Source organism: Rhincodon typus, chromosome 42, assembly GCF_021869965.1.
Source record: "Rhincodon typus isolate 14 chromosome 42, sRhiTyp1.1, whole genome shotgun sequence".
Taxonomy (NCBI): Eukaryota; Metazoa; Chordata; class Chondrichthyes; order Orectolobiformes; family Rhincodontidae; genus Rhincodon; species Rhincodon typus.
The window spans coordinates 2,464,936-2,489,690 of NC_063373.1; the positions used below are offsets into that span (position 1 = coordinate 2,464,936).

Consider the following 24,755-nt stretch of genomic DNA (forward strand, 5'->3'; position numbering starts at 1 on the left):
TATCTACGCTATTTCTGAAAAGGGATTCATTTGGTCATCCAACCTTCTGATACACCAACATACACGTACTGGAGAGAGACCACTGACTTCAACTCGTTGTAGAAATGGGTCGGTAATTCATTCAAATTACTGAAGCATAAGAAGAAATAACAAAAGTGAGAGGATGTTTACGTGCTCTGAATGTGGGAAAGCATTCACTCAGGCATGCCTCTTGATGAGACACCCGCGAATCTATATTGTGAAGTGAGGAGTCACCTGCTCCGAGTGAGAGGAAGGGCACTATCAGTTAACCTGCCTGAATGCGCGCCAACTATTAAAAGACATTTCAAGTGTTCTGACTACAGCACAGATTTACAGGCAAAAATGCAATTATGACACACTGATACTTTTAGACTGGAGGGGACATTTCACCTGCTCCCTTTTTCCAAAGGTAGTACTCACTGATCCTATTTCGTGAGATACCAGCGAGCTCACAAATGACTGCAAGTCTATCATTACTGTTACTCGCAACCAGGATTGAAACAAATTGATTCTAATTGTAGCAAGGCTTTATTTAGCCTACAACGTTGATCAGGCACTGGGCCTACTGCACCCGAAGAAGGGACTGTTGTCCAAAAGCTTGTGTGGTTCCAAAAAGAACGGTTGGACGAGAACCAGGTGTCATGTAATTTCTGACTTTGTCCACCCAAACCAATACCGGCACCTCCTCATCATCATTATTGCCCTCTAGTTATGGAAGCTGCCAAAGCTTTTCCAACTGAGTTCAGATGATGTGGGCGGCTCAGAGAACTATACTCTGTGTGAAGACAGACATTTCATTTCCAGTAATTTAAGATATAATAAGTTTTCGATATAATTAATTTGAGGTGGTCCTTCTGGCCTGAGTTATGAATGACTTCAGTGAAGGAAACTTTGATTCACAAAGCAGCTCGTGTCCGTGTTGGAGGCTATTTTGAACTGCGTATTCCAGGTATCGGGATAAACAATAACGTGCGTCAGCTGCTGCTCAGTATGAGTTAAAGTAATGGACATTATCAAATAGCAGAGTTTGCAAAGAAAGCAAATGGTTGGATTTTGGTAAAATATGCTTTATATTCAGAGTCTGTGAAGTGGTCAACCAGTCAATGCTTGATTTTCTCAATGTACAGGAAACCACATTGTGAGCATCGAATACAGTAGATTAGATTCTGAGAAGTGCAGGTGAAGTTTTGCTTTGGATAGTGGGGCAAGAGAGGGTAAATGAACAGGTGTTGAAAATTCGGCGGTTGCAGGGGATCGTGCTGTGGGGCTGTGGTGGTTGTTGGGAATGAAGGAAGAGAGGACCAGAGATTCCCAGAGGGAATGTCCCCTGTGCAACGCAGGTAAGGGAGGGGAGGGGATAATGTGTCTGTTGGTGGCATCTCGCCGAATGTGGCGAAATGACGTCTGATGATCTTCTAGATGTGGATGAAAGTGGGATGGTAGCTAAGGACAAGGGGAACCCTAACCCTGTTGCGGGAGGGATGAGAGGGTTTGAGGGTAGAAGTACGAGAGATGGGTCAGTCCCAGTTGAGGGCCCTGTCGGCAACGGTGCTGAGCAATCCCCAGCTGAGGAAGAAGGTCGAAATACGGAAGTTCCCTTGTCGATGTTGGCCTCATCTGAACGTATGCAACGGAGATGGAGGAACTCAGAAAAGGAGATTGAGTTTTTACAGGAAGCAGAGTATGTGGATATATAGTCGATGTAATTGTGTGAGTCTGTGGGGTTATAATGAATATTAATGGGCATTTTATCCCCAGAAATGGAAACACAGGTTCTAGGATGGGAAGGGAGGAGTCAGATATGAACCAGATTAATGTGAGGTTATAGTGGAAATTGGAAGCGAAATCGAGTAACTTTTCCAATTCCAAATGAAAGTTGAAAGCAGCACTGATGATATCATCGATAGATCAGAGAAAGATTTGTGGGCGAGGGCCGGAATAGGACTGGAATAATGAATGTCCCACATAATCAACGAAGAGGCAGGCATGACTGGGGTGAATGCAAGTGTACATGGTCACCCCTCTGACCTGAAGAAAATCAAAGGATTTAAAAGAGAAATTGTTGAGAGTAAGGACGAGTGCAGCAAAGCGGAGCAGTGTGGTGATGGCTGGTGTCGGTTCATATCTTTGCTCCACGAACAAGTGGAGAACCCAAAGTCCCTCCTGGTGGAGAATGAACATGTAAAGAGATTGCACGTCCATGGTAAAGAGGATGCGGCTGGAACTAGCAAACTGGAAATTTTGAAACCAACAAGAAGCGTTGGAGGATTCACGAATATACGTGTGTACGTTTTGGACCGGGGAGAGAAGACTGAGTGAAGATAGGAAGAGATGAGTTCTGTGGGGCACGAGCAGGCTGAAACATTGGGTCTGCCTGTACAGTCCTATTTATCGATTTTTGGGAGGAGGTAGAAGCGAGCTGTATGAGCCCGGGGGATTATCAGCTGAGTGGCTGTGGTCGGGAGGTGACCAGATGAAATGAGATCAGTTACCGTAATTAATACAAGGCTTGATGTGTCATGGTGGGTTCATGGTCCGGGGAAGGTTGGAGGAGGTATGTGAAAGCTGGCGCTAAGCCTCTGCAATGTAGAGGTCAGTATGCCAAACTACAACAGCAGCAGCCTTATTGGCAGGATTAATAACAAAGTCAGGGCTGGATCTCACAGGCAGAAAGAACTGCAGATGCTGGAGTCAGAGATAATACAGTGTGGAGCTGAAGGAACATAGCAGACCAGGCAGCGTCAGAGGACCATGAATGTTGACGTTTTGGGGCGTGACCCTTCTTTTCTGAAGAAGTGTCCTGACCCAAAATGTCAACTTTCCTTCTCCTCTGATGCTACTTGACCTGCTGTGTTCCTCCAGCTCTACACTGTGTTATCATGTTTAAATCTCAGTGCTTTTCCTTTTCTTTTCAGGAATCAAGGCCCAGAAGATGCAACAACTTGGAGATGCCCATGGTCCTCTGTAACCTTGCTCTCCTCCCCTTCCCTCTGACTTCATACTGTCCCCAACCCCAGCTCTTGTCAATTATCCACCATCCCTCCTAACCTTCAATTCTCCAATGACCAATGTTCTGTACTCAGTAAAGGCCTCAATTTTAGTCCTCTGCGCATCCACTTTTGCAATTTTTTGGCACGGCATGACATCTAACTCTTCTTCTGCGGTCTTCGTCTCCATGACCATCTATTTGGATAAGAGTCCTCGCACTGTCCCCCAGATGCCTTCACCCAGTTCCAAAATTTTACCTTCACCTGGATCCTCCTTCTGGCCTTTTACCTGCACTCGATCTGTTCAATGAGAACTTTTGACGAGATTTTGGTCGCCTCAATTTCTCTGTCCTCATAACGAAATCGAACCTATCTTACTCCGAACTGGCTCCACTCCGTGTGCTTACATCTAACTTTGAATTTATTATTAAGCCTGCCGATAAGGGTGGTACGGTTGTAGTCTGGTGTACTGAACTCTACACTGCAGAGGCTCAGATACCTCCTCCTATCATCCCCTGAACCATGACCCCACCACGACACATCAGGCATTTGTATCAACTGTAGTAACTGATCTCATTTCATCTGGTCACCTCCCCCTTCATTGCCTCCAAGGTGGAAATACCCCAGCCCCGCACAGCTCGCTTCTACTTTCTCCAAAAAATGCTCAAACAGGACTGTCCAGACGGACACATTGTTTCAGGTTGCTCCTACCATGCAGAAGTCATCTATTCCTTACTTGACTCAATCTTCTATGTCCTGGTCCAATCCCTGCCCACGTACTTCCATGGTTCCATTGATGCTTTCCGCTGGTTTCAAAATTTCCAGGTTGTAGGTTCCAGGTGCCTCCTCTTTACCATGGAAAGCACAATCGCTTAACACGCCCTTTCCCCACCAGGAGGGTCTTAGGGCTCTTCACTTCTCCCTGGAGCAAAGACCTGAATCATCCCCATTTACAACCACCCTGTTCCACTTGGCTGAACTCATCCTCACACTCAACAACTTCTCTTTTAACTCCTTTCTTTTACTTCAGGTCAGAGTTGTGACTATAGGTATCCACATGGGCCCCAGGTATGATAATCTCTTCGTGGGTTAGGTGGAACATTCCTTGATCCAGTCCTATTCGAGACCTCACCTACAAATCTTTCTCTGATAAATCGATTATATCATCGGTGCCGCTTCTCTCTTTAGTCTGGAATTGGAAAAGTTCATGGATTTCGATTCCAAATTTCACCCTGCCTTCAATTTCATCTGGTCTATCTCTGATGCTTCTCTTCACTTACTAGACATCTCTGTTTCCATTTCTGGGGATAGGCTGCCCACTAATATCCACAAGAAAGCCACAAACTTGCACAGCTACCTGAACTGTATATCTTCACTCCCTGCTTCCTGTAAAGACTCCATCCCATTCTCTTCCTTCTTCCTCAGTCAAGGATTCCCCAGCACACTTGTTAACAAGGTCCTCAACTGGGTCCGAGCCATCTCCCGCACATCCGCCCTCAACACCATCTCTTCCCTCCTAAAACAGCGATAGGTTTCCTCTTGTCCTTATCTAACATTCAACCAGCATCCACATCCAGGAGATCATCAGACACCATTTCCGCCACCTCCAGTGAGATGCCACCATCAGTCAAATGTCCCCGTCCCTTCTTTTTTCCACCTTCCACATGGACCGTTCCCTTTGGGATACGCTGTTCCACTCTTCCTTCACTCCCAACACACCCCACAAAGCCCCGTGGAACCTTCCCCTGCTAAAGCCAAAGGTATGATAGCTGCTAATTAACCTCTTCTCTTCCTACTATCCAGGAGCCCAAACACACTTTCTAATTTGCACTTCGTAGAATACAGTCGACTTTATTTGATGCTCACAATGTGTTTTCGTCCACGTTGGGGAAATGAAGCGGAGATGATGTGACTGTTTTGCATAACATCTGCGTTCTGCTCGCAGAAAAGACCCTGAGCTTCCAGTTGCCGATTACCTTAAGACACCAAACACTTACCTGGCAAACATTCCCGTCTCTGGCTCGCTGCAGTGTTCCAGCGAAGCTCAACTCCAGCTGGAAGAAACAACACGTCATTTTCAGCTCAGGAACCTGCAGGTCCCCGGATTCATTATCAAGTTCAATAACTTTAGGACCTGCACTCTCCCATGTCCTAGCGCCCTATCCCACACACGAGGACTTGTTATCACACAAACTGCCGTTACACACTACTTATTGTTAGTCACTAACAGTCCCCATTAAAAGCAATTCACCCTCCTAGCCAGATCGTTATCAACTGCTTCAGCGATAGTAGGAACTGCAGATGCTGGAGAATCTGAGATAACAAGGTGTAGAGCTGGATGAACACAGCAAGCCAAGCAGCATCAGAAGAGCAGGAAAGCGGACGTTTCGGGCCTAGACCCTGAAGAAGGATATAGGCCCGAAACGTCAGCTTTCCTGCTCCTCTGATGCTGCTTGGCCTGCTGTGTTCATGCAGCTCTACAACTTGTTATCTCGTTATCAACTGCTTTGTCTTTCCAACTGCTCTTCTCTCTCTTCAGGCTCTATCATTCATTCAATTGTTTACTCCGTACCCCATCTCCGTCCCTATTTTCTGCATACAAGCAGCTGCCACCAGTTCTGAGGAAGGATCACTGGACCCAAATAGTTGCTTCTGAGTTTTTCATCATAGATGTTGCCAGATCTGCTCAGCTGTTCCAGCACCTTCTGTTTTTGTTCCTGATTTACAGCATCCGCATTTCTTCAAGATTTCCTAAAGTTGTGAAGTTGTCCTAATGAAAAGCAAGTTCATTGTCATAATATGCCTATCTAAGTCCATAATTAAAGAGAAAAGGAACAGGAATGTCGAAAACACGAGTAGTGATAAACTTTGCAAATATCTGTGCACAACCGTCATTCAAATTGCCATCATGTGCTGCAACGTCCTATCCTGTGTTCCATGTCAACAAAGGGTTGGGGGCACTGTGTTAGGTTTTGAACCAGTGCCGGAATTAAGAGACATGGGATTAAGCCAATGCAAAATTGTGTTACTGTAATGAGCTTTCAATGTTGCTTTTCCTGTTGATATATGAAGAAAAATTAACATACACATCGCAACAATGCGAGTAAACGCACGTTTTGAAAGTGAAAATTGAAACTTTAGGATAAATGTTGAGACATTTCTCTTGTTATACTGCGAAGGATTACACTGCGGAAGTTTCAGCTACAATGGAAAAGGAATACAACCTGAATTATTGGACGCTGCAAATGGAGCTGTGATGCACAGTATCCTTACATGAAACTGTTTTACCGAGATGGAAGGCATATGGTACAAAGTATAGCTAACAAGTCTGATTGCAATGAATTATGCCTGTAAATTCAGCTAAAATAATATCCCCATTTACGCTTTGAATAAGTGGAAATGTGATTGTTTCTTTACCTCATTAGTCGATCCAAATTCATAACATGGACACGAACCCCTGTATCAGCTGCAAGGAGTTCTGATAGTCAGAGAATAGCTCTGCTCACGGGGGAGCTCGAACAACATGAATTATTTTCCTTCTCTGGATTTGAATACGCAAAAAAAGAACTGTTAGTTTAGTTTAATTTTTCTCCAATAACCTGTTGTCAGGTGAACAATTTAACGTTGTTATTCCCCTACTCCCCTCCCGTCCCCATGCATTAGAGCTCAAAGGAGCTTGAATCTCATTGGTTGAACTGAAGAGAAAAGGAGCTTAAAGCATATTGGCTGTCCCCTGATGTCTACGCCAACCGGAAACCAATGAACAGCGATTCTAAAATTATTCAAACTCGTCCCAATTCTTGACTAAAGCAATTTCACCTTCGGCCATTTCTGCTGACATTCACTGTAATTGTCCTGCAAACAGATCTTTACGAAACCTATTGGAGCATTACTGAATATGACAGTGTGCCAGGCAAGCACTGAGATTTGGAGTGGATCTGAAATGGTTCCCAAATTCGTGGTGATATCTGATGCCATTCATATGAACACGTAACTTTATTCATTATAAATATATTCTTGAAATAAACTGAAACTTGCAGTTCAGTAAATGAAAAACAAATATTTTTCCGTGCCTTTTGAGATGTCTCAAATTGTGTCACTGTTACAGCGAAAAGAGGTTGTGGAAAATGTTGCAACCGGTTACATCCAGCTAAATGTTTTGCATTCGGTTCGAGAAACAATAAACTGTTACGTGAATCTAATAATGCAACATTGGAGTAATCTGAACAACGTCAAACATTTGTGGGTATTTAGCACTGCCCCTGCAGCGACACGTTGCCAGATCCAGAATGGAGATTGATAGGTTCTCTGTTCCAGGATAATGCCGGCTCCCTTTAAAATATCAACCAGAAAGTGAGATGTAACTCAGATGTGAAGAAGACGAAACAAACGAACTGATTCAATAACAGCTGATGAATGAGTCAAAGTCATCACTGTAAGGCTCTGTCGCATGTGGTTTCAGCTTGCTGGGCTGTCTGGAAATGAACTTTCTTCGCCCACGATGAAAGTTTATTGAGTCTTTGCCGGTGGTTCACATTTGGGTATATCAATAGTATAAAGATCAGCGGATTCCTCTCCTCGCTCTGGTGATGTTTGAGAGAAACCAAATCTTATTGTGATCTCAAGTTGCCCTGGAGAAGGTGAAAGTGATTTTCCTTTTGAAACGCTGAGCTCTTTGGGACTGTAAGGACATCCAAACGTGCACGCAGCTAGGGAATCTCAGGATTTTGACCCAGCGGCACTGAAGACTGTTGAAAGACAGCAAAGTCACTCATTTAGAGGGAAAGTTACAGTTGATATGGTAATCCCAAACCTCTGGATTTTCCACTTGATTTGGTTTATTCCTTGATCAATATCTCCTACCGAATTCCATTCCTCTGAGCATTGAGACACTTTTATTAGTGACTGCAGCGAAGTTTCCCTTGTTGGTCTATGAAATAACGAATGGACATTGATATTTCTTTTCCCCAAAGTCATCCACAGATCCGTCATTTTATAATAATTAAATCTGTTGTTACTGAGCAAATAATTGTAGCGAATCAATTCTCCCCATAATGGTAATCAAATTTCGAACACGGATCCGAACAAGGCTTGTATCTAAAATGTTATTTCACTTCTATCTGCTCGAATCTACCCTTCTTTCTGCCTGACAGGAAAACATTTAAACTTCATAATTTGGATCTGCAGTGAGAGAGACAGAGAGTGTGGTATCAACATTTATGATTTATTTGTTCCCTGTGCCCGAGAACAGACTGACATCAGGGAATTCAAGCATTCCAGTATGAGTTTTGAATAGTTCCCATTAACAGGAGCTCAACATCAGCAGAACAAAAGGAACAGTCTGTACCCCGGCCTGCCAGTGAGAACTAATTAGGACTGTTTAAAGTTGCAGCAAAACTTTCCCCTTTTCCTGGCTAAGGCAGCGCTAATGTAAGGGTAGTCAGAGCAGGTGAACGTCATATTGAACATTGGGAGATCGGAGAAATGCTCCCTGCAGACATTGATTCCACTGGTGGCACCAGTAGTATTGACATATTTACATCCCGGAATAAATCCTTCCATTTCATCATTCTGTCTGCGAAATAATGTTTCAATCCTCTCACCGAATGTCAGCATACATTAATAATTGATCAACTCCACCACAGATAATCAAGCAAAATGGAAGCATACCGATGTATGTCCGCCCAAAATAAGTGTGAACGGTGTGAATCTGATGGAACAGCTCTCCACGGGCGGCACTGCAACAGCTTTGCGCAGTGGCGGTATTGCAGCTTATGAGGTTGAACCAAGGCACGGTTATTGCTTATTGAAAACTTTACCCTATATCTTGCTGTGCTGATTTGCAATCTAATTAGTCATAGCAATTTTTGATGATCTCTGCAGAGCCTGTTTCGTACTCTGCAAGGAAAAAGTCATGAATGCAAATCACCCTGAAGGTATGCTAAAGTAATGTCGTCGTTAGCGAAATGTGAAGTGAAAATGGCATGCACCAGAAAACTTCAGCAAACGAGGCAGCATCTATGGAGAGGGAAATATAGTTAACGTTTTGGGGTCTGATATGATTCTTCTTCAGAATCTTTTGTTCATGTGATGTATTCACAGTTTTTACCACAAGTAGTGACAGATGTTCAGTTAACACAGTGCTGCTGAAATGCATGGGTGAAACTTAAATTTGTAAAACCTGATTTCCTAATAGTCACTCATTCTTTCAACACGTTGTTGCATTTCCCTGAATGATCAGAGTTGCTCCTTTATATTGAATTAGGAATTAGCTCCCTTTGGAAATTTCCATCATCTTTTCTTTAATTTTCCTTTCTGCTGTTAGCCTGTCCCTCTTCCCCGCCCAGTTACCCCACGACAAATTGTGCACAAAGAAACTAATGGATCTTCTTCGAAAAAGTACTTCTGAGAATCTTGTATATTGTCACCACCTCCGTCACGTTCGTGATAACCAATATCCTCCAACGTTACTGTCATACACGAATGTGGAAACTATATTTCCAGGCCATTTCGGTCACTGATGAAATATCAGTGACTCCAGTCCCGAAGGAACATCACATCCGCTGTCCTGCAGTCTGACTGATGACCCATGACCCGCACTGCTTTTTTCTTTCCCATTTTTCTGTCTGGATAAGAAACAATACAAAAACAAATTATTTTGGCGAAACTCGGCAGGTCTGGCAGCATCTCTGGAGTCAAATATCAGTTTTGGTTTTGAATCAGCAGTTTTATCACTCTTTCTCTATCTCTTTTTTTTATCAGATTGCAACCATCAACAATATTGAAAGGAATTCGTAGCTTTAATGCTTCTCCCATTGCCCTTCTGTGATAAAAGTCTCTTCTAAAACGCTTGTTTTTATTATATTTCTGTCAGTTACCAGCCACACCGAATTGAGAATTGGTCCTTTCAGTAACTACCTCAACATATGCTTATGTCTGTTTCTCTTTGCCTCTGTGCATCAACCTTATCCTCTTTCACTCTCTCAGTTCCCCTCTCTGTCCACTTTTGTCATGTCAAATTACTGCTCTTCGAAAAGCCTGAAATTCAGATAGAGTTTGAGAATGGCGCTGCTGATATATTTTTACCCTGGCTGGTATGTTTAAATCTGGGTTCACAATCTCGTTTCTGATGAAGGGTCCAGGCCCGAAACGTCAGCCTTTCTGCTCCTATGGTGCTGCTTGGCCTGCTGTGTTCATCCAGCCCTGCATCTTGTTGTCTAACATATCTGTTGTAAGGACTGAGGTGAGATGAGAATGGTTAGATGCCTAAATGGAATTTCTAATCCATCACCAAATCAATTCCATAATAATTAGAGGTTATATAATTACATCTTTACTGTTGGTGTGAAATTAAGGAAAGGTCACAGCAGAGAAAGAGGGAGGTGAAACCAGGATCGCCTGTCAACTGCACAGCGCAGGGAAAGGCACGGTGGCTCCTTTTGGACTACTTCTGCCCAACAAGATACCCATTTTCTTAGCCATTCGATCACAGTAACTCGGTATTTTTCTGTTTCAATGTTGCTCATTGAGAATTCCCATCACCTTCTGCTTTTGCATAAATGGACAATTAACAACTGAGCAGTCCCCACTGAAATTTCACAGAAAGAGACAATCTCCTCTTGCATTGGTTTAAAAGGGACATTTTCACCTGTTAAACTAAGTGGATAAAGGGGATGCGTCGACCTTCTCAGAGCCCACTAACTGTGTCACTGCACACAGAAGGAGCTTCACAAAAGGAAGAGTTTCATTGTGGTTAATTGACCAAGCGTGATGTGTGACTCAGCCTAAACAGCGGACATTTAAATCTGATCCATTAGCACCTACATGAGCCTTCGAGCACAAGCTCCACGCTCTCCATGTGCCTCAAGCATTCCACTCATCACTGTCTTTCAATTTTTTTTCAGTCCGTAAGTAGCTGCTCACAACACAACTCCACAGAACGTGGGGGTTAGGCATGGGCTGGCTCAGTAGCATAATTGATAATATGTATGATCAGAGAAGTACAGGGTCAACTCCTCCTTATCTCGCTTGCAGTTCACAGCTTTGCTATCCTTCTAAGCTAAATTTCTTCATTGTCCTGAAGGCGAGATGAGGTTTGAATTCCGGATGTGGAGGAATGAGAATGATTTCAATGTTTCATACGAGCAGCTTTTGGGTTTATTTTAGATCACTATCCATTTCATGTCTCAGCTCTCAGCAGCGATTCTCAGTTTTTGGGAAAGTATCTTGCGTTCTCGTAAAAGCTGCCTTTTGTCAGAAAATAGAAAAACTTGAATCTGGGGACGTGGAGCTGACGTGAATAACTGGCACATTTGGCTACCTGAAACCATTGTTATCTGCTTCCATGCTGGTGTAGTGATAGGATTCAGTGCTCTCTCGGTCAGGGAAGGGAAGTTTAGATAACCCTGTTAATCGTTAATCTTTATTTGCATTTCTTGTTCTTTTACATAAATACCACTTGGCCTTTAAAAGTAGAAATACGTCATAAACTGTAAGAATTATTTCAGTAAGTGTTCCAATTCCACATCAGGAGATCACCTGCAATTGCCTGGTGCGTAATCGGTTTAAAACAAAACCAGACGAGGTACTAGGAAAAGTGAAGGACAATAGTGATTTGTGAGAGGTAACTTCAGACCTAATGCAGCCTCTGTCAATATGGGTGCTCAAGACCGGTTTTCACTGTTTACTATGGCACTCAGATCACTCTGAATATTTCAGCCAAAATGTCGTTCTATCGTTTAGTTTTGTTCGGGGAGAAAGATAGGTTTAACTGGCTACACGTTAGTTTACAGCTTCGTATTGAAACTTTAAGTCGTGGGAGAAAAAATAGTCCATTCAACACTTCGAGCCTGCTCCACCTTTCAATATGAACGTGGGTGATCTGATAATATTCAACTCTACTATACTGACTTTTCCCATAACACTTCAGTTCATAACTGATTTAAAAATCTGTCTATTGCAACATTGTATATAATTAATGACCCAGCATCTACAAACTTCTGATTTCCCCAGATGCACAACAGTGCGAAAGAATAAATTACACCTCATTTCTATCATAACTATGCGACCTTATACTGAGAATCTGCCTTCTGGTCTAAGACTATCTCAGAAGAGGAAACAATCTTTTGACATCAAATATGTCAAGCCCCCGAAGAATCCTGTGTGTTTTAATGAGGTGCGGTGTTTATGCAGTACTGAGTCCTGCAATTAGGAGCAACTGCATAGACAGGAGCAGACGAACATGCTTTTGGCCTTTTTCCTGTATTCGACCTGTTCCCTATATTTGTATTCAAGCCTGCTAACAAGGTTGGTGCTGTTGCTTTCTGGCCAACTGATATCTACATTGCCCAGGCCGATTGCCAGCTCTCAGATGCCTTCTCTTATTTCCTCGCGGACCATGACCCCAAAATGCAACATCAGGCCACCGTCACGAACCACATTTCATCTGATGATCTTCTCACCACTGCTTCCAATATCGGAGTCTCCCAACCAAACACACCTCGCTTCTACCTCATTACCAAAATCAACAAATAGGCTGCCCGGGTAGACACATTGGTTCCATCTGCTCCAGTCTCACATAACGTATCTCTTCCTCCGTCGACTCGTCTTTTCTCTCCCTTTGTCCAGTCCCTTCCCAATTACAAAAGCGGATCATGCAACGTTTTATGTTGGTTTCAAAACTTCGAGATAGCGTGATCCAACGCTTTACTATTTAATTACAATCAATGTACACGTCAATTTCCCGTCATGATCATATGAAAGCTCTCTGCTTTTTTCGCAGAAAAGGGCCTGAACCAGCCCCACCAAACATCGCCCTCTTCTGTCTGGCTGAGCTACACATCAATTCTGAACAGCTTCTATTTAAACTTACCTAATTTTCTTCAGGTAAAAATGTGGCCATGATTACCCGCAAGGAGCTCAGATATGCTTGTGTGTTTGTCGGATACGTGGAAGATTCCTTGTTACAGTCTTATTCATCCGACACCCACAGCTCTTCCTCCAGTATGTCGATTTTGTCATCATTGCGGCTTCCGTCTGTCGTCCGGAATTGGAAAAGTTTATCAATTTAGCTTCCAATTTACACCCCACCCTCACATTCACCTGTTTGATATCATACTCCTCCCTTCCCTTTCTCGAAATCTCTGTTTTCATTTCTTGGGATAGGTTGTCCACCAGCATCCACAACAAATGAAGTAGCATCCAAAGTTTCCTTGACTGTACATCCTCACAACTTAATTCCTGGAAAGATTCTATTCCATTCTCCCAGTGCCTCCGTCTTCTTTGCATCTGTTCTGATAATGGCAAGTTCGAGAAGAATGTGTACGAAATATCCACCTTCTTCCACAACCAAGGTTTTCCTAGCAGCGTACTTGACAGGGCACGTAGTTGTTTCCGAGAAATCTCCTGCACTTCAGCTCTCAATCCCTCTGTCTGCTCCCAGAAAAGCAAAAATGTTTCCCCTTGTCCTCACTAAACATCCCACTTGCAGCAACATCCGGAGAATTATTAGCTGCTATTTCTACCACATCCAGTGGGATGACACCACCAGACATATATTCCACTCCCCTATTTTACCTGCTTTTTGCAAAGCGGTTCTCTCTTGTACACCATGGTCCACTTCTCTTTCACTCCGATCGCTCACCACAGTACCACAGCACCTTCCCATGCAACTGCAAAGGGAGTAACATCTGTCCGTTTGCCTATTCGTTTCTCAATATCCAAGTGCCTAAACAGAATTTCCTGGTGAAGCAGCACTTTGCCTGTATTTCACTCAAAATAATCTACTGCAATCGTCGTCCCCCACATTGCGGCGACCAAATGTAGATGGAGAGATTGCTTCACAGTATACCTACGTTCTGTCCGCAAAAAAGACCCCGAACTGGCCGATGTCTGCCACTTCAACACCCCACCTTGATCACCGGCCAACACCTCTGTCTCAGGCTTGCTGTAGTGCTTCAGTGATGCTCGGCACAAGCTCGGAGAATAGCCCGTCATTTTGTATTTGAGAACGCTACAATATTTTGGACTCAATATCGACTCAAACAATTTTTGGGCTTCAGCTCTTTCCCCACGCTTTTCAACAGCTCCCAAATCATGCCATGTTACAATGAATAAAAGATTCATGCAGCACGAAAACAAAACGTTTCCTCTAACCATTCCATGCCAATCATTATCCCAATCTAAATTATTTCCATATGCCTGCTCCAGGCCCATATACCTCCTTGTTCATTTATTCATCTAAGTACCTTCAAAACGTTGTAATTGTGCTCACATCTACCACTTCTACTGCCAAGTCCTAATAGTTCCCATTAGTAGCTATTTATTCTCAATGGCTGAGGGGTTTCCACTCATTTTTCCTCCAAATGTGTTTGTCTCTCTTTCGGCTCCAAATCAACCTTAAGGTGATTGCTATCTTCTGCTTAAAGCTAACTGTTTCGTCGCTGCTGTCAGTTCTGAAGAAGGGTCATTGAAGCCAAAACGTTAATTCTGATTTTTCTTCTCAGATGCTGTCGGATCTGCTATGTTTTTTCCAGATTTTTTTTTTTTTGGTTTGTTTTTGTTGCAGAGGAATATGCAATTTGGTCCCTTTCCCGTGTTACACTTTCGTTTCTCATCTCAAACCATCAGCAATTCCGACACAGCTGTTCCGTTTTTGATGTTTTCACTGTTAAGATTTTGCAGTCATTTTAAAGGTACATACAAGCATAACAAATTGACCTTACGTGTCTGGTAATCAAAGCTAGTCAGTTGCATTGAAATTCGCGAATCCAAACCAGTAGACCCCCAGGGAAGGCACATGCCAGACTTTTATCCTTCCTTAATGACATTGATTTTAAACTCTTTAACTCAAATTACTTTCACTGGAGATATGTTTCTTCTCTAGATTGATCTAGTCGTCGTGTTTTTACAGCACGGACCAGATCCTTCAGCCCATCTTGTATGTGCCAGTCATCAACATCCATCTATTCTAATTTCAGTTTCCAGCATTTAGCCCATAGCGTTGTATGTTCTGAAATATAAATTGCTCATCTGAATAGTTCTTCCATTTTTTGAGGTTTACAGTGGAAGACAAAAAAGCTCCTTCAAACAATGATAGGAGCTGTAGGTGTTCATTGGAACATAAAATCCACACTTTCCCCGTTGAAGACAGTTCTAAAAGCCCAAAGACTTTCTCTGAGCTGTTTCTTACTTTCCCTAGTGTGTAGTTCAGTGTCTGCCTATCTTCCAGAATGCCCATGAGAAGCGCTCGGGACGGTTCATTCTAAATTCTAACAATTACAGAAATGTCATTGTCTTTGCAGGAAAGAAATAGAAAGAGACAAAATAGAACAGAGTAGACTATATTGTCACGTGCATTCGAATAAGTGCAGTGAAAATCTTGCAATGTCACCGCTGTGGTGCCATCTTTGGTAGAGGATATCTCGGTACGGAAATGTAGATGTCCGTTACAGAATTGAACGAGTAAACAAAAATCTAGCATAAGAATAAGAAGTTTTACAAGGTACCCAAATTACTCAAAGTCCAGAAAAAAGAACAAAAGCATCCTTAAAACGTACTCAAATTGTGGTCCTTTAGTTTGAGTCTGTGCGAGGCAACCTTCAGAAATCGAGGCCTTGCTGCCTCATTGCGCTGGCCTCCGTTCAAATCCCCATTACCAAAACTCATCTCCTCGCGCTGGACTGGATTAGGGCTCCCTCCCGCGCCATGTCCCCGACCACGATATCACAGCCAGACTCGCCTCTCGGATTTGTCTTCAAGACCACTCCAGACTCAGACTACTTCCCGTTTTGGGCTCCGGCACTCAACTCGCCACCAGGACTCGTCTGTCAGTCTCGCTGGACTCATATTGACTCCCGTCCCAGGCTCCGGCCCGTGACTCACTTCCAGGACATGTTTCTCGGGCCAGCCGAGGCTCGGACTTCCTTCTGCGCCAGGCTCTGCCCGCAACTCGCCTCCGGGATTCTCCTCCCACACTGTCACGGTCTCTGACTGGTCTCCTGCGCTGCTGTGGAGTCAGGCTCACTTGTTCCTTTCTGCTTTCGCTGTGGTTACATTTTAAGAAATTAAAAGTTGGTGGGGGAGAGGGGATAAAAAAAAAACTGCAGCAAAGAGAAGAAAAATGAAAGAAGAAGGAAAAGGGACTGGAGAAGCAGATGAGTTCTGGCTGGAGTGCTCTATCCTGTATTGAAATCTTTTGCACAAATACTGTTTCCTCCTTGTTTCTGCAGATGTTTCACTGCACTCTAAACTTTGCCTCTGATTTCCCTCCACAGGTGCGGCCAGACTTGCTGTATTGTTTCAGATTTACAGTATGTGCAGTTCTTTGTTTGAATTCAACCTGATGTGGTGTTATTTATCAAAAGTGTGAAACACTTCTTTTTGTTGTTTTTCTTTTCTTGTTTTGTTTTTTTCTCTCCCAGAACTCACACCATCACAAAAAAAAAAATCTGGAATAGTTGGCAGAGAGAGGTACAGGCAGTGAAAGACACCAAGGCTTGATAAAATGAACCGAATGCCCTACAAGCTCACTGAGAAAGAGAAAGAATGGGAGAAAGTAGTTTTATGCAACTGTCATTTATTGGAGCGTAACTGTCATTGGTTCTGACAGAGCAGCAAATCTTGTTCCTGAAAAACTCGAGTCAATTTCTGAATAGGCAATGTCTGACCATAAGCTGGGTTAACATATAGAAAGCCTTCTGGCTTACTTTTCTATTAAACTCTCATCCTAACAACATGGGACCCCCTTTTTCACTCTTATTAACGGTCTTTCTGTCTGCTGAGTCAGTGGTAAAATACTTAGTGTATCTTCCTCAGTTTTCAATCGTTCAGAATTTGTGTCGCAGGATTGGGTGGGCAGGATTCGGGGTCTTGGGATTCATCTGAATTCATGATTCAGGAAGCTCAGGGCATGATTATCGAGTGTCATTAAACACAACTGTTCTTTCTGTGGTTCTGTTCTGGTACACAAAGTATCCCGGGAAAACTCCAAGATACTTCCTGAAGATGCTTGACACGGGGGTTGAAGAAAAATTTTCAGATGTAGCAAACAGATTCTCTGCTGAGTTAAACAAACAAAAAAGTTAAACGGTTCCTGTCCGTATCTTCGGAACTCTTTTGTTTGACAGTGTATTGTATTTCTGTGACATGAAGCACAAGTTGATGCAGAACTACTTTTCAAACACTTCCCCCTCCCGAGCGTGAGAGTTCCAGGAGTGTCCAGCAGAGGGCACACTCACATTAATATTCAGAAACGATAACATCACCTTCACAGAGAACTTCTGCCCAAAAAGCATAGAATCCCTACAGCGTGGATGCAGGGCATTCAGTCCATAGAGTCCTCACAAACCCTCCTAAGAGTATCCTAATAAAACGTACCATTTCCCCGTGTTTTTCAGGCAAATCCAGATAGCCTGTACATCCTTGGTCACTACAGGGAATTTAGAACGGCCAGCCACCTCACCCGCACACCTTTGAGCTCTGGGAAGAAACAGGAACACCCACAGGAAACCGAAGGAAGAGTCAACTTCACAAAGACAGCCAATCCAGGCTGGAATCGTACCCGACCTTCTAGCATTGTGAGGCGTCACTGAGTTACCATACCACTCAAAGAGCATAACAAACCATAACATCTGACAAGGATAGTTGATGATGACTGATGGACTAACATTATTTTATTCCAACATTTGTAAATTTATGCAAGAATAGATGTCATAGATTGCCTGTAGTGTTGAAGAAGGCCATTCGGCCCATCACGTCCTACCGCCTCTCCGAAGAGCTTACCACCAAGAGACGACCCCATCCTTGTCACCTTGCATTTTCCAATGGCTCGTCCACCTAGCGTCCACAACCCTGGACATCACGGGGCAATTTAGCATGACCAATCGACCGAACCTGTACATCTTTGAACTGTTGGAGGAAACTTGCACACCTGGGGGAAACGCACGCAGACAAGAGATGAATATCTAAACTCCACACATATTGGATCACTTCTTTTCAATTTTTTTTTGTCATTCGATCAGTTTCTCTGCATGTGTGTTATACTGATCAACCTTTCCACATCTCCACTGTCAGGTTCCTGGAACGTTGCACTACGGTCTGTTTATCGGGCTTATTTGAAGGGAGAGTCTTGCTAATTCATCCACAGTGAATGCATGATCAAAGGATTGTCTCTAATCTTTAAAACAAGCCCGAAACGGAGAACACCCAAGCGTGAATTTCACTTCAGCATACTCGTTCAAAGCTGCCATGTGTTCTGTTCATAGGAAGAATCCGGTACAATCATTTCCAGCTACCATCAAAAATACTCCGATACATTGCAAGTGGACAATCTCAACTGGCTATGGTCTCTTTCGTATGTCGACTCCATTCTGGGCTTCAGGTTCGCAAATGCCGTCTATTACAGAGCCGTGTGTCTCTGCAGAAAGTGACAAAAATCGCTTTGTGTGTCTCCGGTGGGAAAACAATCAAAGCCAATTTCATCAACAAATTCGGTCTGATTAGTCACTTTGGAGAATTTAACTGAGCACATCCATCGCTGTTGCATCTTTACTTCTTTGAGATACATATTTCAGATTAATAACCACACTGTCAGAATTATTAAATGTCAGGCTATCTATATTTATCCCTTATTTATCAGATCCCCAGGATGTGAGTTTAATGTCAATAACATCGATTTTTGAAGCGAAAGTGACACTCAATCAAGTGTAAGCAGTGTCGGTAGGCGCTGGCTGTGAAGGAACTGACATCAGGCATCTCTCAGCCAATGATATCAGAGTTTATTCTCTTTCTTATTCGATGCTTTGCAGATCTATGTGACAGAAAAAAAAAATCCCCAGGAATCAGAGCAGCATCGATGCAGATCTCCATTTTCACGCTGATCTCGGTGACATTCATTGTCGGTAAGAAGTTTAACACGGAATGAAAGGGTTCAGTTTCTCTATCACTTAGCTTGACCGAAACAAGTATTCTTTTCAATACGTATTAGACCTTGGTTGCATTAAGCTTGGGCTATTGTGAACCGATTAACTCGACATCTTGCAAGAAGAAGAAAGGGACACAAAGCATAGAAAGAGCAATTAGAGTGATGATCCCAGTAGTAAGATATAATCGCTTTCGAAATGTACAATCCACTCTGTGAAGGTGCATAAGAGTCAGAATAATGATCCGAAAGAAAACTTAAGGGAATCCTGTTTTTGCTTTCGAATAATGAACTCATTGGCTCAAGGAGTGTTTGAATCAGACCATAAAGTCATGAAGGATACGTCAGATAAATAGATGATGACGAGATGGAAAGATGGACGCGCAGCTAAAATGAGAACACGGGATAACGTGGATTCTGGTGTGGATTGCTAACACGGATATTGGACAGTGTTTCTGAATTGTTTTATGTTCAAATGAAAAAAAAAACAAAAAAAAAAAATTGCTGGGAAAACTCCATACGTTTGGTTGCATCATGAACAGAAATAGAAGTAAAACATTTTTCGGTCCTATACGGCATCTTTAGAACTGATTTCGCTGGCAAAGAGAGCTCTTTGTGCTTTTTTTTAAATTTTGTGTTCAGATTCTTGTCACGTCGCAGCGAATGCGCGCTTTTATTTAACTGTCAGTTCGACCTTTCAGCTCAACATTTAATCAATTATTCCTGCTTTCTCTAACCTTATCTTCCAGATTGGAGCGATGGAGGTTCTGTTGTTCAGCGGGATCCCTCACTCAAGCAAACAGAGGGAGAATATGTCTATTTAACTTGTATGTACAACGATGATGTTGATTACTTGTTCTGGTACCGCCAGCACCCTGACAGAAAGCCCAAGCTCGCAGTCTGGAGTTTGGAGAGCGGCGATGCTGAATTTAAGGCGGATTTTGCTCAGAAGCGATTTTCTGATACAGTTCAGCGGTCAGACAAATTGTACCGAATGACCATCTGCTGCAGTCTGACACCGCTATTTATCACTGTGCAGTGAGGTTCACAGCTTCGTACAATAACTGCTGCAGGTTTCTGGGTCACATCTGCTGCCTGTTGAAGGCTGTTTATAACTGGGTTTCAGAAACTGACACTTCTGTACATCCCTGCGCCAGAAACCTTCGAGCATAATCCACGCAAACATCATTTAAAATCGTTCACATGAATTAATGATTCTGGCGTTAATACTGATACTGTAAAGTAGCTAACGAATGCTGCTGAGTTAGGGATCTCTGCGAATTCACAACTGCTATGAAGAAAGCAAGTGCTTTGGATGGAAAGTGATACGTTCTCAGCGGCAATTTCTGAAATACATCTCTGCAAAGGAACAAGTAGTTGTTAATTCAAATAACAGTTTACAGTAGACGCTGAAATCTTCCCAATGAGCGTTGTAATAATTGTAATACACTGATTAAAGATCTCTCCTGCAGTGATCTGTAGCTGTTGCTTTGTGCAACCTCTTTACTGAGTGGAACACAATGTCAGATATTGTAGATTCGACAGGATTTGGATTGCAATGACTTTAATTTAGATGTTCTAAATTCTCTAATCACATATTTGCATTTTTTTTCATGATGTATTCAACATAAGTGAGGATCGGAAATCTTGGCCAGTGCTGCACCTGTAGCTCTCGCCGTGGTAAGTACATTGTTTTATTTGAAATCAGCGCATTCTGGTATAAATTTAGAAAGTAAATGTTACTCCCGAATCTACCAGGGACAGTGTTTTTGTATGGGTTGCTTTCTGGCTCCAGTTACTGTGTATCTCAGCCCGCAGTAATACACCGCACTGTCAGACAACTCCAGTTCATCAATAGTGAAATTCCCTTCAGTTTTCGAAGCCTCCAGAGATGCAGAGAATCGAACTCCAATGCCATTTTCTCTGACGACCTTTCCGTATTTAGGAATGTAGATCACGATTGTCGGAGTTTTACCTGGGTGCTGACGATACAGTTGCAAGGAAAATGAATCAGCTTTAGTCAAATAGCGGAAATGAATGGTCACTGAATTTCCTTCATTCTGTATTGCTGTCACCGGTTGTTGTGAGACTGAATCTGCACAACCAACACCTGCAGAAAATTAGAAGACAATGAAATTGAAAGGATAAATATTCTCAATGCCACCGTATTAAGTGCATATATTTTAGTGTAGAGCAACACAGCCAAAAGGAAGTTTGCTCTACCCACATATGCATACAAAAGAACATTTTGCGACTCAGAAACTTACCAGTTAGGAGAACTCCAACTGTTAGCAATGAGCAGAGTGTAAGAGCCGACATGTTTACAAAGCGAATGGAAGGTTTGAAAACAGGTGGCTGAAGCTGAATGGTCTCAGCTGGCGAGCTGATGGTGGCTTGAAAGTAAACTGTTTCAGCTCAGTTTTAGGAAGATGCTGAGTCATATCCGGAATCATTGCTGTTTGTTTCCTTTCCGACAGTGACAAGCGTAACACCCAATCAGCTCACAACGCCTCTTGTTCTGAAATCAATCACGTCAGAGAACTAGTCGCAGAAAACACAATGGGAGGTTCAGAAAGCCATTTAGCCCTTTGAACCTGCTCTGCCGTAAAATGGGACACTTCTTGATTTCTGATGCATCCACCCTCCTGCATAATCTCTGAATCCCTTTCCCACTAAGATCACAACTCTGTCGACATTGTCCGAAATATATTGAAAATAACTGCTTTATATGATATAGCAGAAAAACCAAACGGGCATTAACGCCAACGCACGTTCTTTAAATTGTCAATCCATTTGTTTGGCCAGTGATAGATAATAGTGAACGTTGTTGTGGTTTGGATGCCAGAGTCTTCGTGAAAAGAATTGTATCATAAACAATAGACACAACCACTATAGAGAAGGATTTTGGACAGAATGCAACACAGAAAAAAAAAAGTAAGATTTGTGGAAAAGCTGACCGTTCTAAGTTTTGACAATGTTAACAATTCACAATGGAGATCGCATCTCCAAACCAGTGAGGGGATGTGTTAAGATTCCCTTTTAATTTTTCACAGCGACTGACCGTGTCTCTGTTATAGTGTGGACATCAGTGTGCAGTAATACATGGTAGAGTCAAAGGCAAGTGCGCCGTTGGTATTTAATGGAGCTGTTGACTTGTCTTTGTCCAGATTAACGGAAAACCAGCCAAAAAACCCTATAAACATATTTCCATTTCCCTTTCCGAAACTCTTTACTAAATATCTCAGAGTTACCCCGGGATGTAGGATTTACCGGGGAGTCCACTGTAGTTTGTTGTGTTGCAACGGTTCAGTTTTGGGGACTGTCCAACATGAACATTCGATTGAAGCGAATCTTGGGAAACTGAACCTTAGCCACACATTCCTGCAACAAACATTACAATGTATATATAAATAAAATGTGTGTGCAAAAACGCAATGAAACATATAATGGCGGTTTCAGCTCACACTCACTGGCCAGCGTGACCATGGTTATCAGGAAAGCAAACGGTGAATGTGTAGATCAACAGTAAACAACGCATGGTTTAAAATGTTGAATCTTAAAGTCTTATACCAGTGACTGAGCTAAGATCAGAGCCAGGCTTGACTTGCTGAGAAACTCAGCGGCATTTTCCCCAGTTGCAATTGTCTGGTTTCTCCTTTCTGACGTTAACTGAGGACCAATCACAGTTAGGTAATTACTGAATACAGTTGGATCTCTGCAATGTATTTCCTTGTTATTTGTTAGTCTTCCTCACCATCTTGCTCTCCCTCACATAGTCAGATGTTCAATCTCGTTCTCCCTTTAACTAGAAATCATAAATAGGAAGAATTTGCCATCCGGGAGAGATACCCCAAATAAGGATAATACTGAAAGAAAATAAGTTCCTCCTCAAAGCCCTATTGAATGAGACTCCCTCATAAAAATACCTTACCCTGTTCTAGATTCCATAACAAGGGTAGATGTCTGCTCATTAGCCATCTTCTCAATCCATCCCAGAATCTTATATGCTGACAGTCTGGTGCCAGGTTTTGGTACATCTTCTGAGGGAGAAGAACTTAAAGTAGGATCGAGAGAATCCACAGTGGGAGGATCCCATCTTTGTGGGCAGCAAATATACGAACGGCACAGGTGGATAAAAGAAAGAGATTTTGCACAATATATCAGAGTTGCCAGGCAGACAATTATTAAGCAGAATGTCAATGGTCATATCGAATCTTTGGTTTATTCCTGAAATGAATGGAATGGACAAAACAAAAAAAAATGTTGAAGTGATGTGTGCTTTGCTAAACGATTGGTATGGGAGAAGTCGAGCGCCAGCACCAGCACTTGGGAATGTTGGATTTTCAGGGATGAGACAACATTAATCTGAATGGTGCAAGAACCTTTGCAAAGGCGAACGACATGACGAGGAAAGTAGAGAAGATTTGTAACTAAATGATCTGCGACAATTAATGAAAGCTTAGAAAATGTGGCAAATCAAAGAATCGAAGAAAATGCGTTTTAAAATGACAAGATGACAAATGTGGCCTTTACATCAGGGTGTAGAGAGGACAAGTCGAAGGAAAAAAAGGCAAACGATAAGACAAGAGGATAAACAGAAATTATAAAGTGTTCAGTGCCCCTGGATCCGAATGCCCATTATATTCACAATGGAACAGGTAAATTAAATGCACAAATAAAAATGATTAAGTACAATCTCACTGCTGTTATATGAACATAGTTGAAAAAAAAGACATGGAATGATACCCATATATGGAATGTTAAAGCAGATTTCAGACGGACAGGTACATAAGAAATGGTAAATGGTAGCTATGTCAGTCAATTATGCCATAAACACAGTGGGAGGAATGATCTAATTAAAAGAAACTAGGATATAGAACACGTTTGGGTAGAGACATTCAATTATAATGGAAGGAACTGTGGTTGTTGTGCAGCACCCGTGCCCCATCTCTCCACAGGAACTGGGTGCAGTATAAAGTAATAAATACTGCTCACGTTTCAGAAATTCGAGATAATCACGAAATATTTTAATCCACACTTATATTGTGCCAGATGGCCAATGATCGTCTAGATAAGGAGGTCATAGATTTTTTTTTTTCAGGATGATTTCTTCGAAAATCTTTTTGTGGAGTCGACCAAACAGTCGACCTATTTGAAATGTCTATTCCTATCTTTCTTCACTCCCGCATGTTCTATAGCCCATTCACTTTTCAACTGATGACAGTTTCCTTTCATGATTTACAATGGAATCTTTTTTTTTATCTCTTATTATAGATACTTTATTTCAGATAGTTTGAAGCTTATATTGTCATACATAAAATTTATCTTTCATTACAATGACACTTGTCTTAAATATGATTTTGTTGAACTTCATCAGGTGCAATCGGCCGATCAAAAGTGTATGGCTTTGAACACACAAAATCATAGTCCGACCTTATGTTTTCTTTTAAATGAGGATAACCTCATTTCTTTTCCGAGCTCACATTAAAGTTTTTCACTTCAGGTTCAACGCTGGTCCACATCTTTTCTAAACAAACTAAACAGATATGGTATTAAACATCTTTTGAAAGAGACAGATTTCCTGGCTTACAGGTCCGCACACGACCATCCAATTGTTATAGCTGTTATCATTATTTTCTCAACAACATTCCCAGAGTTATTAATCTCACCTGAACTTGAATCCGGGCCTTCTGTTCTACGCGTGCTTTCCCCAATCACCGAACACGCATTGACCATTTTTTTACATATATTCTTGGGATGTGGACATCGATAGCAAGACCTGTATTTATTGGCCATCTCTAATTGCCCAGAGGGTCGTTGAAAGTCAA

The 24,755-nt window shown here is 42.4% G+C and overlaps 1 non-coding gene, 1 pseudogene and 1 gene segment (V, D, J or C); 2 read left to right on the plus strand and 1 right to left on the minus strand.

The window, feature by feature from the left end:
- The first annotated feature begins 8,753 nt into the window (after positions 1–8,753).
- On the plus strand, positions 8,754–8,894 carry LOC125487615. Its single transcript, XR_007265984.1, has one exon. It is a non-coding gene; the product is annotated as a U4 spliceosomal RNA (small nuclear RNA).
- Positions 8,895–18,861: 9,967 nt separating this feature from the next.
- Positions 18,862–20,100, plus strand: LOC125487475 (annotated as a pseudogene).
- Positions 20,101–20,678: 578 nt separating this feature from the next.
- On the minus strand, positions 20,679–21,246 carry LOC125487476. The segment is given in 2 exon segments: positions 20,679–21,037; positions 21,195–21,246. Coding segments are annotated over 2 exon segments (411 nt in total).
- Positions 21,247–24,755: the final 3,509 nt, after the last annotated feature.